The sequence below is a fragment of the Pteronotus mesoamericanus genome, unplaced genomic scaffold (genome assembly GCF_021234165.1).
Source record: "Pteronotus mesoamericanus isolate MK-2021 breed Mesoamerican mustached bat unplaced genomic scaffold, CSHL_Meso_final contig_68, whole genome shotgun sequence".
Lineage (NCBI taxonomy): Eukaryota > Metazoa > Chordata > Mammalia > Chiroptera > Mormoopidae > Pteronotus > Pteronotus mesoamericanus.
Window position 1 is genome coordinate 31196141 of NW_026555234.1, and position 18976 is coordinate 31215116.

The 18976-nt window shown below is 45.9% G+C and overlaps 1 protein-coding gene across 1 annotated transcript in view; it reads right to left on the reverse strand.

Annotated features, from left to right (window-relative positions):
- Nucleotides 1-18976, reverse strand: part of SCFD2 (sec1 family domain containing 2) — a 314405-nt gene that overhangs the window by 9260 nt on the left and 286169 nt on the right. The window contains exons 7-8 of the mRNA XM_054582159.1: nucleotides 15673-15807; nucleotides 1899-2018 (exon numbers count right to left, since the gene is read on the reverse strand). Of these exons, the coding sequence (XP_054438134.1) occupies nucleotides 1899-2018; nucleotides 15673-15807 (255 nt within the window). The remainder of the gene's footprint in view (nucleotides 1-1898; nucleotides 2019-15672; nucleotides 15808-18976) is intronic.

Sequence of the window (18976 nt, forward strand, 5' to 3'; positions counted from 1 at the left end):
CCGAAAAGGCAATCGCTCATTAAACAGATCCTTAGCACTGCTGACAGAGAGGTTGTCAAATGAGGCAGAATTTATCATGTTCCCAGAAATTTCACCAGCTACAACTACGACAGATGAGAGTAACAGCAGAAATGGTCACAGCCAAAAACTGGTCACGTCCCTGCTCAAGAATCTCCTGTAGCTCCCTCGATGCCCGCGTCCCATTTTTCAGCTGGGTGTCTGGAGAACAGCAGGGACCACTTCTGCAGCCATTTGGGGCACAGACCACAAGGCTTATGGAGCCCCTGCCCTGTGCTCAGGCCAGGCGACCCGCAGCCTTTGTCCTCAGGGAGCTCACGTTTGCTCGGCCCAAGTAGGAGGCAGTGAGCAAGCAGCCTGGTGCTGAACAGCACAGTACGGATTTTGGATGCCTCCAGAGATGCAGGAAAGGCCTGGCACAAGAAGTAGGACTTCACGGAAGGCAAGAAGGAGGGCACACTTGGCTGGCTGCTGTTACTGTCACCTGTCGTGCTCTTCGCTGGTGAAATTTCAGTAGTGGGCTGAGTTGGGAGACAAAGACACCAGCACCCCCAGCAGCCAGGCCTGGGCTGGCATCCCACCTGGTTTCTGTGCAGTTGTGAACAGTTTCCTGCCCAAGCCAGCGTCTCACCTGAAGCACCAGCCACGCCTCTCTGTTTTGCTTTCTCCAAACCATAGAAAGCTGCTCAGCTGTATGCAGAGGTGGCACAAAGCCGAACAGAAGCCCCCGGAGGCCAGTCACAGCTGGGGGGTGGGGTGGGAGGAGACAGTTTGTAAGAAGATGTCCGGGACTCCCTGTTGTCCAGCAGCATAATTCTGAGCTGTGAAGACCCCGAGGACAGGGCCTCAAAGGCGAACAGCAGCACCGCCTCAGTGAGGCATTTTCCTGGTTTTTCTCTCTCTGCTGTTTCTCTTTTCTGACTCCCTTCCTTCTGCTTCCTGGGATCACCTTCCACCTGCCTTCCCATCTCCGTCTCAGGGTTTGTTCAGGTGAACCCGCTAAAGCGGGTTTTTCGTCTTACTGAGTAACAGGCTCCGCTTCCCCGACCAGATCAGAGCCCCCTGAGGCAGCGGCTCTCCTTTCCCGGAAGCCTCTCTCCTTGGTCTCCTGCAACGTTGTGCCAGGAGCCTCAGCTCCTCCTGCAGAACAGGGGGTGACCCCTCGGAAGTGGTTGATACTAACTGTAGCCACCCTTTATTGCGGGTCATGTACCAGGCACTGTGCTAAGAAGCACATTCTCTCCACTTACCTGACTTAAGGTTCACAGCCACCCCAGCCCTGTTTCTTAAATGAGGAAACCGAGGGCCTTTCTCTCCTGGATCACCTGGCTAGTAAAAGTCAGAGGTAAGGTTTGAATGCAGGCCTGTAAAACCAAGAGGTCTGTGTTCTTAACCACCAAGCCACGTATCTGGGGAGTGAGGTAGGACCCAACAGGAGGCTACAGAGGAGAAAAATTCTACACTTGTCATTGTTTTGACCAGGCACCTTCCCCAGCTCCTCCAGCCAGGTCCCCTGCCTGCCACAGCGGGGAGGCGGCCCTGGGAGCTACCCTCAAATATCTGGAGTCTGGAAAGCAGTGAAGTCTTGAGGAATTTAGTGCTGATTGGACACTGGAGAACATATGCAGGAACTGGGAATAGGGACAATGGCATGTCAGCCCAGAGACAGGAGAGGACTGTAAAAGGAGAGTCCCCTTTTACCCCCACCAGGAGGACGGCTGGCCTGGGGGAGGCAGAAGGAGAATGAGATCTGGGAAGGAGCAGGTGGGAGAGGAGAAGCCGGACGGAGGCCGGAACGCTGGGGAGCCCGACGAAGGGCCCTTGCCCGCCCCTCCTGCCCCCGCCCGGGACTCTCATTCCTACCGCCACAGACTCTGTACCTGGGTTCCTGGCTTCAGGGATGGCACCAGGTCCTTGATCATTTTGGCTTCAGAGACTGTGACTCCGCCTACCACGAAGAGGATCAGGAGAGGGTGGTCGCTGGGATGAGGCCGGCTCACCTGCAAAACAAACCAGCACCAGCTTCACCCAGGCGTCAGTGCTGCGCTCCGTCTGACGTCTGTGGGGCCCCGGGGCTGCTGGCCCCACGAAGCAGGTGAGAGGGACGACCCTCAGAGAAATCATGATTTGTTAGCAACCAGATGTGTCTGTGGTTGGTGAACCCATGGACCAGGAAAATGTATAACATATCACGTAATTACATCCCTTCAAATAAACATTTTATTGAAAGAGAGATTCAAGGAGTGGGGCCTTTTAAATATAGAGAGAAGACAGAGGAGCAACTTATTCCTTCCTTTTCAGTCTTCAGTTCTCAGCATAAACGTGCCCGTTCTTCGTTACATGGCTCTGCTTATTCCCCAGGACGGGCTTGGCACCGCCTGTGCTTTACCTATTGGTTTGCTTCCTTGTTGGCTGTCTCCTCTACTAGAACATAAACTCCACGAGATGAGGACCTCGCCTGCCATTCCCAGCTGAATTTCCAGCTTACCTAGTGCAGTTTCTGGCACATAGTAAGTAGGTGCTCAATAAACATCTGTGGAATTGATGAGGAGTGAAAGCCCTAGGGAGCTGGTGGTGAAGGGTGTGAAAAGCTGAAAGAAACCAGTTGCCCACACTGGAGGACCCTACAGGCTAGTGTATACATCACACGTTTATGTCCTGCAAACCAGCCTCAGCTGTGGACTTACTGTACATGGAGCGCTCCACTAGAGGCTGTGGGGAATTCCTCCTGGGGTCTTATAATTCCACCATTGAGATGACGTATTTTATAAACTAAAATGAGAATGACTCACAGTAACCTCTTCGGAAATGCAAACTGAAGAACACATTGACTCAGTGACTAATTGAAGGGGACAAGACAGAGTTCCTGAAGACGGTCAGTTCTGAGCCCTACCTGGAGGCCCGGGTTGGTCCGTGGAGTGGCAGGAGAAGAAGGGCTGTGAGCTGAGTTTTGGAGGCAAGCCGCCGCCAGCTGGGTGGAGAGGCCAGAGGCCTGGCTGGGAGCAGGAGCAGGGGGTCATTACGGGAGGGGTGCTGCTGCCAGCTCTCAGGGCCACTGAAGCCCGAGGTGGGAGGAACAGGCCTTGACTCTAGAGAGGGGTGGCGTGGGCAGTCATGGTCTGCACTCTCCAAGGCACAAGCCCGCTGAGGGTAGCAGGGCGGGGCAGCAGCAGGCTGACAGGAAGCCCTTTCCTTTCTCCAACCCCTGCTCCAGCTCCTTTCGCAATTGGGTTCTTCTGGCTACCTTCCCCAAATATGTGCACTTTTCAACATCTTATTTTAAAAACACTTAAAAAACATACATGACGGGTTTCAAGTTACATAAGTTACTCCTTCGCTTCTGGAGAGGAAATTCAGTATGGAAAAGAAGGGAGGGAGGGGGGAAGGAGGGAGGGAGGACAAAAGGAGTGGGGGAAGGAAGCAGGGCTGTATCTCTAAACTTTCAAAATGGGTGGTGGTGAATAAATACTGAAAAAAGTTAGGAAGCTCTCTGATCTTTGGAGAAAGGCAGTCACTCTTTACCACCACAACATCCCCCCTCCCAGCTTCCTGCCCTGTAGCTCCCCGTCCCCTTGACTGCACCTGTGGACTTCTTTCTTCTAATCCATGTACCATATACTCATGACAATCTTGCTTTTGTCCCAGTGTTCCCTGGAGTTGCTCTCACTGGAGTCACCAATGGGCATCATAGGTAGGAGCCAATGGACACTGCTGTCATTTAACCAGTCATTTCTGTGATATCTGTTACAGCCGATGGCATCCTTCTTGGCTACCACAATAGCACTCTCCTGGTTTCCCTTCACCTTTCCAATTGTTTCTTTTCAGATTTTTTCATAGTTTCATTTTTTGCGAGCACGTGTGGGGGGTCTGCCCTTTTAAATATTGATGTCGCTTAGGACTCCGTCTTTGGCCGCTTGCTCTTTTCACTTGATATATCATCCCCGAAGGACCTTACCCACTCATACGCCTTCAACGATGTTTTATATCCTTCCCAAATTTCTGTCTTTATGTCAAACACCTCTGTTGAGTTCCTAGATGCTTCCCAGGTCCCCAATCTCAACAGGTTTCACATCTGATGCATGATCTTCCCCCTAGTCTGTTCCTCCTCTTGACTTTTTAACAGCATCTCCACCGTCACAGTCACCTGAGCCAGATACCTGAGAATCGCTGTCTCTTTCATCTCCCAGATCAAATCCTGTTAATTCTGCCCCCTCAAATTTAGTGATCTCTCCTTGATTCACACTGCCCCTGTCCCGGCCATGCTCTCATTCCTTCTTCACTACATTTCTGCCACAGCCTTCTCATTCATCTCTCCATCCCTGGTCTGGCCACCCCCCATCCATTCTCCTCACTCCTGCTTGAGGACGCGTTCTAAAATGCAAATATTTATGCCATGGCCTGGTGGCTTAGTTGGTTGGGGCATCATCCCATACGCCAAAAAGGCTGTGGGTTAGAATATTGATCAGGGCACATACCTAGGTTGCAGGTTTGATCCCCAGTTGGGGTGCATATAGGAGGCAACTGATGGATGTTTCTCTCTCACATTGATGTTTCCCTTTCCCTCTCTCCCTTTCTCTCTCTCTAAAATCAATAAACATATCCTTGGGCGAGGATTAAAAAAATAAAGTGCAAATATTTATTACTGACTATAGTGCCCACTACACCATTTTTTTGTATTATCTTATTCAATTCTCAGAACACCCTTAGGAGGCAAACAAAATCTTTATAGAGTATTTTGCAGATGAAGAGCTTGAACTTTACACACAATGACACAGTGACTAAATTCTGGAACCAGAAGCCAAAGTCTGGAACTCACAATCTAACACCCCTCAGCTTCAACTCACGCTCTCATTCCTTCCATAGTGTCTCATAGTCCTGAGGGTAAAGTTCAAACTCCTTAATTCAGTGCATAAGACTCTTTGAACATGACTTTGCTCTATGTCTCTATTTTTATCTCCTCCAGACACACGATTTGCTGGAGCCATTCATTATCAATGGAGATTTGCCTAATTGCAGGATATTTATTTATGTGTTTTGGAACATTTTGTCAAACATATGACACTTTGCTAAACATTTGTACTGAAAAGAGCATTTATCACAAGTGTTCAAATCAATTCATTTTCACAAACTATACAGACCTGTGCGATTGGCACCCAGATCAAGATACCAGAAGCTGGGACCCTGGAGACCCTCTTATGGCACCTCCTGTCATTCCATCACCCAGGATAACTAACATTTGACTTAGAACACCCAACATTGTGCCTTGCTTTTTTCACTTTCCTATATCCTGATATTTCCCATATCAGTAGGAAAGATCTACAGCCCACAGGCATTGGGTGGGACCATTGGTGGGTTTTGGCCTCTGTGCCATGATGTTCCAGTTATTAAAGAATTTAAATATCATCTGTGTCATATTTTTAAATGTAACATACATAGTTTCCTCTGTGTAAAGTACTCTCGCCGTCTCTTCTTTACTTCCTTCCCTCTTACTCTCTTTAAAAAGCATCTGCTCCCTAACCATCTCTCAACTCCTGCCCCATGACCTAAATCTGACAGACAACCCTGCCTTGACCTTGTCAAACTAGACTGCAACTTTGATATATCTGCCTGTCTCCTCTTCTAGACTGTATGATACTAGGGGGTAGGGACTGATCATATTTACCTTGGTAATTTTTGGCTCTGAGCATAGACCTAGTTTATGGTAAACTTTCAACAATTTTTGCATAAATAAAATGAATGAATGAATGAATGAGACCCACAGTTTAACTGGAGACACACTTTTTTCTTAGAGGTCTTTTAGAAACTTTCTTTGCTTTATGTGTGGTTCTTACTGGCTCCTTGACCCAAAGTTACTTCCAGCCCTACAAACAATTGTTGTTTCTCACTTAATCCTGGGCCAGAAATAAAACTGGCTGCAGAACATCAAGTGAACGGTATGTTCTTGAAGGCATATGCTTTCCATAAGAGAGTCTGGACTCTGAAGTACATTGTGAGAATCTTGGAAGGATGTATTGAAAGATGAAAAAGAAAAAAAGAAACGAACAGCAACAAGAAAGAACAATAGCCTGGGGCCAGGGAGTTGAGGGAATGTGGATTTTGGTACAAATAGACGGGTCTGATTAATGCATGTTGCTGTTTGCTATTTTGGTTTCCGTTTAGATTTATGTTTTGATACCAGACTTTCCTTTTAGAACATGTCAAGTCAGCAGGCTATTGGGCAGTGGAGTCTTTTCCATCAAAATAACACATGTCTTATAATGCACAACACACGACTGAGTGCTGTTTGTATGTGAGCTCACGGCATAAGGCACTTTGGAGATGAAAGATTTAAGCATCATTACTGCCATCGCAAACACACAGATTAATTAAGCAAATCAGGCCCTCTACTCTTTCTTTCATTTTCCAAACTCTCACTGGCTGTGACTCAAAGACCCCAGTTCTGATCAGATAAGATCAGTTCTTCCCACCATCCATCCCGGCCTTTGAAGCCGAGGCTGCCGAAACCTCCTCTGCAGCTGTGGGCCCCGGTGTGCTCTTTGATGTCCTGGTTGGTTTCCCTGAGAAGGGCTTCTGCTGCTTCCGGTTCCTCTAGCACTCTTAGGAGTCCTGGGAATCCTGCTGCTAATTCTCCTCCATTCAGTTTCTCATGTGTGGCTGCCTTGTCTCTAGCACAGGCAAGGGGCAGCCCCTGTTCTACAAAAGTGGGCAGGAAAGTGCAACAGAAGCTTGGGCACTAAGCGCAGGCCCTGAGAACAGCCACGCTGACTTTGAAGACAGTTTGGTAATGGCTTTTCTCCCAATAGGAATTAATAGGAGCACTGCCATTGCCACCAAACACTTCATGTCTGGCGCTGTGCTTTTTTACCTTTTCACTGATCCATTCCACAGCTATTTATTGAGCAGCTCCTATGAGCAAGAGCCTTCTCTAGACATCATGGATTCAGCAGTAAACTAACCAGAGAGGGATCCCTGCTGTTGCAGAACTCACATTCTACTTGTGGGACAATGACAAAAATAGTAAGTAAACAGGTAAAAAGGAAGGCGGTAAGTGCTATGGAGGAAAATTCAGCAGGGGTGGGGCGAGATTTTCTTTCTGCAATCCTTAGACTGTGAAGTAGGTACAGGCTCCACTTAATAGACAGAGATAAGGGAGGCATAAAGAGTTAAAGGAACTTGTCCTCTCATTTACCCCCAAATCCAGTCACACAGTCCTGCGGAACCTACCAGCACTTCACCTGTCCCCTCAGCCCTCTCAGAGAGCTGACTCTCACGTCACCTTCCCTCTCCAACCCAATGCCAGCCTGGCCTCGCTCCCCGTTCTCTCTCTGCTGCCCGGGCGATCTCTACAAAATTGCAACTGCTTATACAGTCCTAAAACACGGTTAGTGGTGCCTCATTGTTTTAGGTTAAATTTCTGTCCTCCAGCCCTTTGTGATGTAGCTTCTGCTCATCTGTCTCTCTTTACATTCTTCCACTCCCCACTGGCCATTCTCGGCTTCAGCCATTCAGAACTATCTGTAATTCCTTCCGGGTACCATGGCGTTTGGTCACTTTGTTCCTAACTCCTACTGGTCTGATCACATCCAACTCCCCTGGGAAGCTTTCGCTGACTTGGGGATTGAGCTGCTCCTGCGCTGCACCCTCACAGCCCCTCTGGCACAGCATGCACTTCTCCCCCCTGCAATCCTCAGTCTTCCAGTCCATCTTCCTAACAAACTGCAGGCTCCACAGTAATCTGTGCCACAGCGGGTACGCATCCAGTTTGCCTCTATATCTTCTTTACCTACCGCAGGGAGGAGCACACAAGTGAGGCTCTCAATGATTGCTCACTGGCAGGCAAAGTTTGTAGACTGTTCAACCAAGTGTTTGTTTTTGTTTACTGATGCCTACCAAAGTCCATTTCACTAGAATTTATGGATCATATTTAGCTAGTGTTAGACAAAAATCAACCCCTACCTTGTAGTATGGAGTTTAATTAAGAAGAAAAAAGTAAAAAAAAAAAAAAATGTTATAAATAGTGTGGCAAACAGAAATTCTAAAATGTGTACTTACTTAGCCAACAAACACCAAATGCTGAGATGTTTTCTTCTTGCTGGAAATACCACTAAGTATAATTGACCTAAGCCAACAGTTTATCTCTCCAAGTCTTGCTTTTCTTGTGTCAACAATGAGGAGCTGAACTAGATGACCTCCAGGCATGTCCAGCTTTCATAGGCCAAGGATATGACGTCAAATGTCACCTGACGCTCATGACTTTGGCCCTTCATCTCCACAGCATACCTCACCCCTGCTATGGATGCTCCTGTGGGTCTTTCCAACCCACATGTAAACAATCTGCCTAATTTCCTTGGCCATGAGGTGGGTTCCTGGCAGTCATGGAGTTACAGTGTGATCCTGCCCCTCAACCATGGTTGAATAATGGTCGAGGAATGGGTCCCTGGCCCAGGCTGGGCCAATTCTACATCCTTCCTTGGGAATCAAGACTTAACCTAAGACACACAAGGCTGAATCAAAGCTGAGCTCTTAAGAAGAACCAAAAGCTGTGGCATAGCTCTCCAGCCATTCATTCAACTAATATTCACTGAGCACCTACAGGAGGCTGGGCACTGCTCTTAGCATCTCCTGCAGGCTAGAGCAAGTTTCAAAGACCTGTCTGGTTTCCCCATGGCCTTCCAGCTCTTAGTCCAGTGCTCCCTGAGGCCCACTGCATCGCTGCCCTTGGGCTCCCTGAGTCATTTTTTGGTCCTCACAACAAATTCTCCTTTCTTTGATTAAGTTAGTGCAATTTTTTGGGATTTTAATTGTGACTGACCCCATCTTCACCAGCAGCTTTTCAGGGACGGCCTCGTGGGCCATTTTCTACTGTCCCCCACGGCCATGCAGCTCTCATACGGACTCACATGAGGGGCCCAGAGGCAAGCGCTGGGTCTCCTTGGTCTCTTTTTTAAATAAATCTTTTACTTTTTTCCAATTAGGCAGAGCCATATAAGAAATGGAACAATAACAACAACAACAACAAAACTTCTTTAAAATATACATAAAAAGAAATAAATGGTCTCATGCAATTTTTAGATATAAACCACCCTCCTCACGCCAATTCCAGCAGAGAAAACATCTTGACAAATCATGTCCTTTAGTCAAAACAAGTTGGGGTCCAAACACATGGAGTAGATATAAAATATATTATTTTCAGGAGGCTGAAATCCAAACCACAAATTCCAGAAACGCATTTTAAAAGTGCTGCCTATTAGACATGCTAGTTTAAAATTAAATTAATGTTGTAGTGATGGGGGAAGGTATGCTTCAATTTATTTATTAGATCACTATCAAGCTTCCCTCAACGGAGATCAAGGTGTTCCGCGAACAAGCATTTGGAGAGAAGACTTGGCTGTTTGAAGAATGTCAGGTTCTGCCAAAGCTGTTTCTCTCCAGTTTGATATCCCCCTTCCCCCTAGGGCACTGCCCTTTGAAGCCTACGGCTTTATGTGGCTAACCACAAGTCTCTCCTCTGGTTGAGGAGTGCATTTGGCTGACTTGAAACACTTTCTTAGAGAGGCATAGCACTCTCACTCTTCTCCTCAGCTTGTCTGCTTTACCTTACAGGGCTTGATGGAGCAGACTTGGGAGAGGAAGTTCCTGCAGCTCTGTTTCTTATCACGCCTCCATTTTTTTTTTTTTAAGATTATATTATTAAAAAAGATCATGGGCAAACAGCAGGCAGGCCTTTCATTACCAAAGCCTTTTGGGACTCACTTATTTTGAAACCAGGTCAGAAGTGTAAGTGAATTTTCCATCCTCTAGATTGGAGGGAAAACTCTTAGAATCAGCCAAACACTGTCCTTGACAAACTGAACAACCAAACATATATTTAAATGGAATACATGTTGTATTTTCTAAAAATGGCAACAACAATATTTTCAGTTCCTTATGCTCTTGCTCCCTTTTCAAGATGAAAAGAGCATGTCCTTTCCTCTTGACCCTGCATGGGCACCAGTGACTGCCTGGACACATAGGACACCGTGGGAGAAATGCTATGTGGCTTCTGAGGCTTCTACCTGGCTCTCTCTCTCGGGGTGCTTGTCCTCGGAACATGGCTGCCATACTGTGAGGAAGCACAGGTCAAGTGGAAAGGCCTGTGGAGAGAGCAACTGAGTCCTGTAGGCCTCAGATGGGGCTGAGCTACCAGCCAACAGTCAGTATCAATTTGTAACTGTGCCATCTTGGAGTTGAATCCTTCCCTGTTGAGCTCTGCCCAGAGTAGAGCCTCATGAACAAGATAAATGGTCAATATTATTTTAAGCCAATGTTTGGAGATGGCTTCTCATGCAGTAACAGATAACCAGAACAGATGGGCATGGAAGACTCCTCTGGACAGCCTGATGTATACAGCAAAGCATGCTAAAGCAATATAAAGAAAGCGACTTTAACAAGTTGCAGTATGATGCAAACAAGGTTCTGACTTTAGTAAGGGTAAGACCCAGCTGCTTTGACACTCCTCTCATAGAGGATTTATTTGAGGTGAGAATCTTAGACACATAGGCATTTAAAAAAAAAAACACACTTTTGCTGCCTACAGACATTTACATGAACAAGATTGATTTCTGTGAGTCACTTCCAAGAGTCTGGGATGGAGGCCCCCAGTCCCCTGCAGCACAGAGGCTGTGAGGGACAGCAGTGAACACTTGTGGGGCAGAGCTCTCTCCCAGCACAGGGAGACCATGTTTCTGGAGTGTTCCTGGGGGAGTCTGTGTCCTGGGTGGCCAGGGTCTGGTCCCGCTGGCCTCTATTCTCTTCAACCACCTTGTCACAGTACATTTACAGAATTTCAATAGCTCCCTACAGCTTGCCCCAGGAGTGAGACTGGGGATGCCAGCAGATTGGACACACAGTGAAGAAGAAAAAGGGGGTGTGGAGAAACGTATCGCAGCCTTAGAAACACGGCTTTCAGCTGGCACTGCAAAAAGAACTCTTAAAACTCCATGTCTCTCTAGCAACTGCAAATCAATAGTGAAATAAGAAACTCTCAGGTGTCTGTCCTCTGTTGTCTAGACCACTGGTTCACCCAGCAGCTAGTCTGTACGCACCAAATGCCCAAGTGCTGGCTGTAACTGCTTAACCAGCACTTACGGTATACCAGGCACTGTTCTGAGTACTCTGTGTGCATTAACTCATTTAATTCTCATAACAGCACCATAAAGTAAGTACTCTTATTATCCCCATTTCACAGATGAGGAGACTGAGGCCCAGACAGGTTAGGCAATGCACCCAAGTCACAGAGATACACAGCTAGTAAGTGGTGGAGCTCAACTCAGACAGTCTGACTTGGACATGCTGCCACTACTCTCTGTTGCCTCCTATAAGCAGATATAAGGAGTAAAATAAAGTGACTGTGGTCAGAGAGCATGTACTAGATGGACTTCTAGTATTTCTGAAGCCAAACAAAAGCATTACAGATGTAAAACAGAAAAGAGGTCCCCAAACCTCCCCCAGTGACATTTATCCTGCTACCTAACCATCTGTTAGGACATTTTTCCTCTTGACTCCTTTGAGTTCTCACTCTAATAAATCCGTCCCTTTGCTTCTGCTCTGCTCTCTAGAGAGAGAAGGGAGTTGGGAAAAAGAGACCAGCACGCTGCTCATGGACAGGAGAAAAGACCATCCGGTTTCTCTGACGGAGGTGGAGGCAGGCCTCTGTCTTCCCCATGCACCTGGGAACACAGTAGTGAGTGGGAGCGAGTGGCTGCTGCTTCTCTGCGGTTACGTAATGACAAAACAATGACCTGCTTCGCCTAGCTTAGCAGCAGCTGGAAAAGTGGGTCAGGGATTCCTTTGAGGGTCACTGGAGTTGACTGATGGAGCTGCTACCCCCTGTGAAGTTGTTGAAATGTAGCTTTGGGCTTAAGGGCAGAAAGTTGGAAAGTTGGCTTAAGGGCAGAAAGGTAGCCACTGGGGCCACCCTCCCGACTTCCAGTGAGTGCCTGCTGGACGTGAAGCCTATGTGGGACTTGGCACTACGTGTTGAGGATGCTGAAGAAAAAACAGACCTAGATCAGCCCTCCAATCTTGTAGCCATAGCATCCACATTCTTTTGACTATGATCTATAGCAAGAATACATTCAAATCATATGTGTGTGTATGTATGGACTGTGTTGTTTTGTTTCACCTTGCTAGCCTGTTCTATTCTTTTTTTCATTAAAAAAATACTGACTACAATCCACTGAATTGACATCTTGATCCCTAATGTACAGTGGAAAACACTGGTCTGGGAAAAGATACCTAACATGTATCATTACAAAATAATGTATAAATGGAGCCAGGGAAGTGTGTACAAAAGGTATAGAACCCTGACGAAGACGTGTTAGGGGCTTGGAAAGTCCTTTCCTACATTCTTTCTATCACCTGCTGTGGGCATATCGCTGTGGCACGGCCTGTGGCGATGTCTGCTGGCCCCACTTCTCAGCACGTCTCCCACCGGCTCCTCAATCCAGCCTCAGCCACGCCACAGACTATTGATACTGACTCTGGGTGGCCTGAGCTAACATTATCTGTGAATCCAAAGACAGGGTAGGGGCAGCCTTCCCAGCCCTAGAACTGTGTGAAGTTCCCTAAGCAAAGTAAGGATCCTACATGGACACCTTCATTTCACCAGGCTCTGTCTTCTTTTTCCCTTTCAGGCTCAGCACCCACCCACTGGGGCTGAGGGAGCAGGACCCAGAGTCAGAGTGGGAGCAAGTGGCAAGAAAGCAATGACTGGTGGCTGCTGATAGAGAGATGTGGCGTGTGGAGGCAACTCAATGCCAATACACAAATATCTTCTGGCAGAAGGGTGGGGCTAAGTCCCCGAAAGGTAGACAGGACACCAACAGATGTCCCTTGGGAGATCTCCCTCATGTTGGCTGCCTTGAAGAACAGTCCAGGCAGAGATTTTATTTGCGGGCTGCACAGATACTGGGGAGGGAATACATCTGTGCTAATGAGTAATATGAAGAAAAGAACGAATGACATATAAACACTTAACTTCCAAGGAAATGCTTGAAAGCATCCTGGAGCCACAAAAATGTGGTGAACAGCATGAGCGTTTGAGTAAGACTGACCAGGGGACAAATCCTGAAGTCCCATTTCCGGTGAGTTCTTTGGAAAACACCTGGGAAAAGGGAAGGGTATGAGCCAACCCCAGCTTCCTGGAAGTTCACATCTACTGCTTAACCCCCCTGGGCCTCAGTTTCCTGATTGCTAAAGCTGAGATAACAACAGAACCTACCTCCTAGGACTGCTGTGAGGTTTAAATGAGAATGGCTGATGCCATGATACACACTGATACTCAGCTGCATAACTTTGGGTGGCAAGTGAGAAAACAGCGGAGAACAGGACCAGAGGGACAGTAAATAGCCAAAGCCATGTGAGAGTCTTCCTGCGTTCTGCATGTTCTTCCCTCCACCGGCCTTAAAGCAAGTAGAGACACCGTCTCCTGATGGCCCCACCTCCATCTCAAAGATGGAGCTCTTTGGGAAATCTCAGTTAGCTGCTCAAAGTCCTGTTGGCTATTCCTCTTTACATTTATTCACATTTTGTTGGAACCCTGAACACATGGGTCAGAGGTAAGTCTCACCAAGTTCTATGGAATGGTGGGAAGAGCCAGCTTCCAAGGCCCATGAGGAAACAGAACAGAACAACTCTTCCTCGGAGTACTGGGATGGGAGGGCTCTTTGGCCAGCTCCCCCAGGACTCCCTCCACCCCCTGTACACAGATGAGACACCCCTGGCCACTGAGAGCAGAGGCCCAGCAGCTGGGGGGTGGGGGGAATGGATCCTGACAGCTGCTGGGCCAACACATATTCTTTTCTCTTAAATGAGGGACTTGGAAACCTCCCTTTGAGGTCAAGGCATTTCTTTATGCCCCTAACTCTAGATGTTTGAGTGGGAGAAGCACGGCAGTCTAGTGCTGGCCAGGGATGCTTCCCACCCTCCTCCTAAGCAAAGCCCACCTTGGGACAGTGGAGTTTCTGATGCAGGAAGAGCTGTGGAAAACACTCAGGAGCATTGAAAAGGGTAATTTTCCTTTTTTTTTTTTAAAAGAAAAATGTAATTTTAAATTGTGGTGTCTAGTGGCTCATGAAACAGTGATGGAAAATGCAAATGGAAGGCCCTCCCACAACAGACGTGCTTTATGGGCCCTGCAGAGCTGCAAAACCATTAGCATATTGAAGACGCTGTCAAGTCCAGCAGCAAAGAATTTTGCATTAATTTGCTATTTAACCCAGTGTTTCTCAAACATACTTGGTCACAGATCCTTTTGCAAGAAACAAGTTCTTTCTGTGGAACATCACTGGACAAAGAGTATAGCCAGGGCCTCCTCCCATGCATTTTACACTGTGGCTCTCAGCAAATGAGAAACTCGTGCAGTGAGCAGAGCACAGGTAGGTTTGAGCTTCCACGTGTGCCCTTGACCAGACCAGGAATGTAGTAGCCCTCCTGGGAAAGGACACACAGCTTACTGGGCCATCCTCAGACCTTAGAGACCAGGGCTTCAAGGTCCACATTCGTTAATTTAGTCTCTCTTCAGGATGAAGTCGCAGCTTATGAATGAAGGAAGAGGGTGCTCAAGAGGAGAAGGTCAGAGACCGTGTCTAACCTGGAAGTTTCAATACAAACCAGCCGCCATGAAGGGCTGCTGAACAACCCTGGGCTTACACTCAACACGGGAGCCTCTGAACACCTTTGAGGAGCTGATCTGTGCTGCACTATTTAAAGGGCACGCACACACACACACACATGGAAAAACTACACCAGCCACGCATTGCAACAGAAGTTCATGATGACTGGGAAGAGCAGGACGGAGACCTGCATGTCCATTCCAGCCATTAACTGCTTTGCCTAAGAGCCTGACTGCTGTTTGGCTTCTGTCTTCTGGCTGGGGAGTGGACCAGTTTTCCGGGCATATGCATTTACTGAACTCTGAAAGGCCAGCTCTTCTGTGTAGATTAATTCATGATTTCAAAGACACTTTGAAGTTGGCAAAACATTCTGTTATTTCCAAGAGTTATTACAACTGAAATCCTGGCATAGCCTGGGAGGTCAGACTGTAATCTTGTTTATATCCTTTTAAATTCAGAAACTTTACAGTGGGTTAAAAATAGATCGCATCTGTGTACTTTTCCTCCTTTCATCCCCACTGCAAAAGCTGTGCAGTAATTTTGACCTACCTTCAATATTAGCCAGAGAAATTCTAGCACTTGTCAACTGGGAGTCTATGGGGTCAAAACAAAAGTCATTTTTTAAATGGGTTGTGGGATGATGCTAATCATATGACTCAGCAGAGTTACTCATTGTCTAACATAGTAAGTTCTAGAATTAATAACAACAGATTATCACTCATGAAGAACAACATAATAGTACATGGACTCACGTTAAGTGAAAATTGGACCAGGAGGAGGAACATTTTCAATAGCGCTACCCTGAAGGGCCTGAGTCTTTACATACTGACCAGAAAAGATCACAGTGTTTACATCAAAAGAAGCTATATGGGGCTGGCAGGTCAGGTTACTTTTAACCAAAAGTTAAATGAAGGTGGCACCTGATTTCAGAAAAGTCAGCATATTCATGCCCAGCAAAGACAGCATTACACTCAGGATTACCTCTTCGTGGTTACTTTACCTTCATGAACATGCTAAATCCAGTTTTAAGGAGATCAGTGAGGCCTGAAGACATGTGTTCAATATCAACAGGATCTGGCCTTTCGGGATTAAATATTTCCTCCACAACCTGCTTCAACAATGGCTTATAGGATGCCTGGAAAGACAAAATATTGTGCCATAAGTAACAGGGTTTGTTTGGATTGTCTGTTGAAAGGATGGTTTTATCAGCACCAAATGAAACAAAACAAGTTTATTTTGATACTGTGAAATGGCTATGATTTTGCATGTGAAAAGGCAATTACAACAACATCAGGTTTTTGGGTAAAATTTCACCCTGAAGAGAGACCAAATTAACAAATGTAGACTTTCTGGCACTAATTGTTGTTTCTCATACCCCTTTCTACAAGCAAATCTCTCTTACCAGAGCTATAATCATAGAATGATTAGTTTTTCAATCAAGATTTAAAGCGATAATTTTATGTATGAAGTATATGGGAAAGCAAAGTATTGTCATTTAATACAGACATTAAGATGGTCTCCAGTTTTTCCTAAACATTGTTAGAAATATGCTCCCTTTGCTAGGAACTCAAATGTTTTCTTACAGTGTTTTGTTGTTATCCAAACCCCAAAGCAATCCCTCCTTCCTCTATAGAGCTCAGCTCTAAGCACAACTTGGCCAGAAAAAGAAGCCAAGGTGCCAAAAAGGAATCTGACCAAGGTCAAAGCTTAAGAGAAGGCACGCAACATGGTATTATAACAATTTCAGTAGAATAGTTGAACTTCTGATAAATAATGCTAAATGCTTTCCTTTTCCGTGACCTCAACAACCTACACACACTTAAGTAATATTTGGAGGCAGGTGCCCCGACAGCTGCAGTTTCTGAGCATATTCCTCCACCTCTTTCCTCAGTTCTCCTCACCACCCAGCTCTTCCTTTCCTCTCTTCCCATCAGCTGGACCACCTTCCTCCCAGTCCTCCTGCTGCTTCTGCTGCTCCAACTCCATAGGGCATCTGAGTGTGGGGCCTAAAGGTAAGAGAAGAAGGAATGTTTTCTCTCCCCTCACTCTCTATATCTAGTGTTATCTCTATTGTATCTACCATAGGCTCAGAAAAGCCAGGTTCTGAAAAAACACTGGAGAGATGTCTTGAACTCTTGTCTCTCTCTTTGCATTGGCCAAATCGCTGAGCTGCCTTTAGCAAGTGTCGAGCATATTTGGTGTACTGACTTCACCTCTGGCTTCATCTTGCCTTTTTTACTGTCTTCTTTTTTACTCTTATTTTCCCTTTATTCCTATTTTCTTACCTAAAATATCTTAGAAATAAAGCAGGGTAAAAACCATCAAAATTATAAACAAACATTTAGCTAGAATGCAACTGGAGCATTTGTCAGGGATAAGATGCAGGGAAAAATAGCGACTGTTCAGTTGAGGGGTGCAGCTTTCCTATGCTCACTAGCCAAAGAGACCATTGCATGCCCAGATCTGATGGGTTAATGCTTCTGCAAGGTAAAGCACCGATAGATCAAGGACACTGGTAAGATAGAAATTAAAACACACGCACATACACAAAATGACTCCTCCTGCCTCATAATAAAGCTATATCAAGATAGAGTTTTAAAATTTACCATTTAGGCCAATTTTAGGCAAAAATCCAGAGGTTTGAAAATAAGCTTTCAATGAGGCCATGGGGAAATAGAAGCTCTTGTATATGCATATTGCTGATGGGAGGGTAAACTGCTACAATCAGTGTGCAGAGCAATTTGGCAATATATATCAAAATTACAAATGCATCTGACCTAACAATTTTACTTATAGGAATTTATCTTATAAACATGCTAATGTATGTAAATGAGACCCATCAAAGTCTATTTCTTGTTGGTAATAGCAAAAGATTGGAAGCAACTCAAGCGCCTGCCCATCCACACGGAGCAGGTTCTAGGTGGGACACATCCTCAGGAAGGAGAGCTGTGAGAGGGGGTGGGAAGTTCTGTGTTGACCTGGCAAAACACAAGGTGCAGAATAACGTGTGGGTGACAAAAGCAAGGTGAGAGGCAATGTACATGGCAGGCTGGTGTTTGTGGAAAATGTGTCACAGGGAATATGACAGTTTGTACTTGTTGAAGTATGTAAAAAATAAACTCTGATGTGATATACAGACATTACCATGAGCAGTGATCATGGGGCATGGGACTGGATAAGGCACAAGGGTGGAAGGAAGACTTGTCAATGTATTGCTTTTTAAAAACACAGTTAAAACACCACTGTAAACAGCAAGAGGATTTTGTAACTCATTAAAAATTAATAGATTATGCAAGAAACAGAAGAGAACAAAGCACACCAAATGTTAATTAGGGCTATCTTTAGGTCCTGGGAGTAGGGGACATTATTTTCTTCTCCTTCTAAAATTTCCAAAATTAGCAGGTATACTTCTGGAATGATAACATCATCCAAGAAATACTTTCAGTGTTTTTTTTTTAAAAGGTCATGGAATGACCTCTGAATTCTATAAATCCTCTTCTCTGAGTAAACTGCCTTCAGAGCCCTTCTATCATCTCAGCCTTACTGGACATTTACTCTCTCAAATTTAAACTTTTATTTCTTTAAACTGTTCCCGAGGAGGAGGTGTCCTTTGGCCAATACCCTAATTTATCAGGATTATCATAAAAAATTCATTGACCTCTTCCTTAGTAATAGAACCTAATTTTTCACCAGGCCCATTATCAGTTGGCTGAAAGACCTTATTCTCCAGCCTTCCTCGCAAGTCAGTACGGTCATGGAACTAATTTCTGGGTGATGAGATGGAACTAGAAGGGGAGTGGGATGTTCAGAGGTCTCCTTTTGACAAAGGGAAGGGTAAGCTTCCCTCCTCTTTCTCTGTTCTGTTGCCCGGAACACAGAAGTAGTGCCAGCAGGTCCGGCAGCCATGGGGAAAGGCAGGGCCGTTTTGGGGGGATGCTGATGCAGAGAGCGGGAAGGAACCTTGGTGGGTGCTGGTGAGGACTGGGAGGGTTGCTGTAACCATAGCATGGGCAGACTAAATGAGGACTTACTTTACATGACAATACAAACCCTGATATGTTTAAACCATTAGTTTTCAGATCTCTATTGCTTTGCAACTGAATGAAATTCTAACTGATACGAAGCACAAAGGGAATATAAAAAAATAAAAGGCCATTCCTTTCTCCCAGGGCCTTACAGTTATTTGTTTTGTTTGCCTATATAAAAAGAAACCAGTTGTGTAGAATAACTTTAAGCAGATCACAGAGAAATACACAGAGGCTGTCACATTTAAGAGGGAGACAGAAATTTCCAGTCAAGATGGC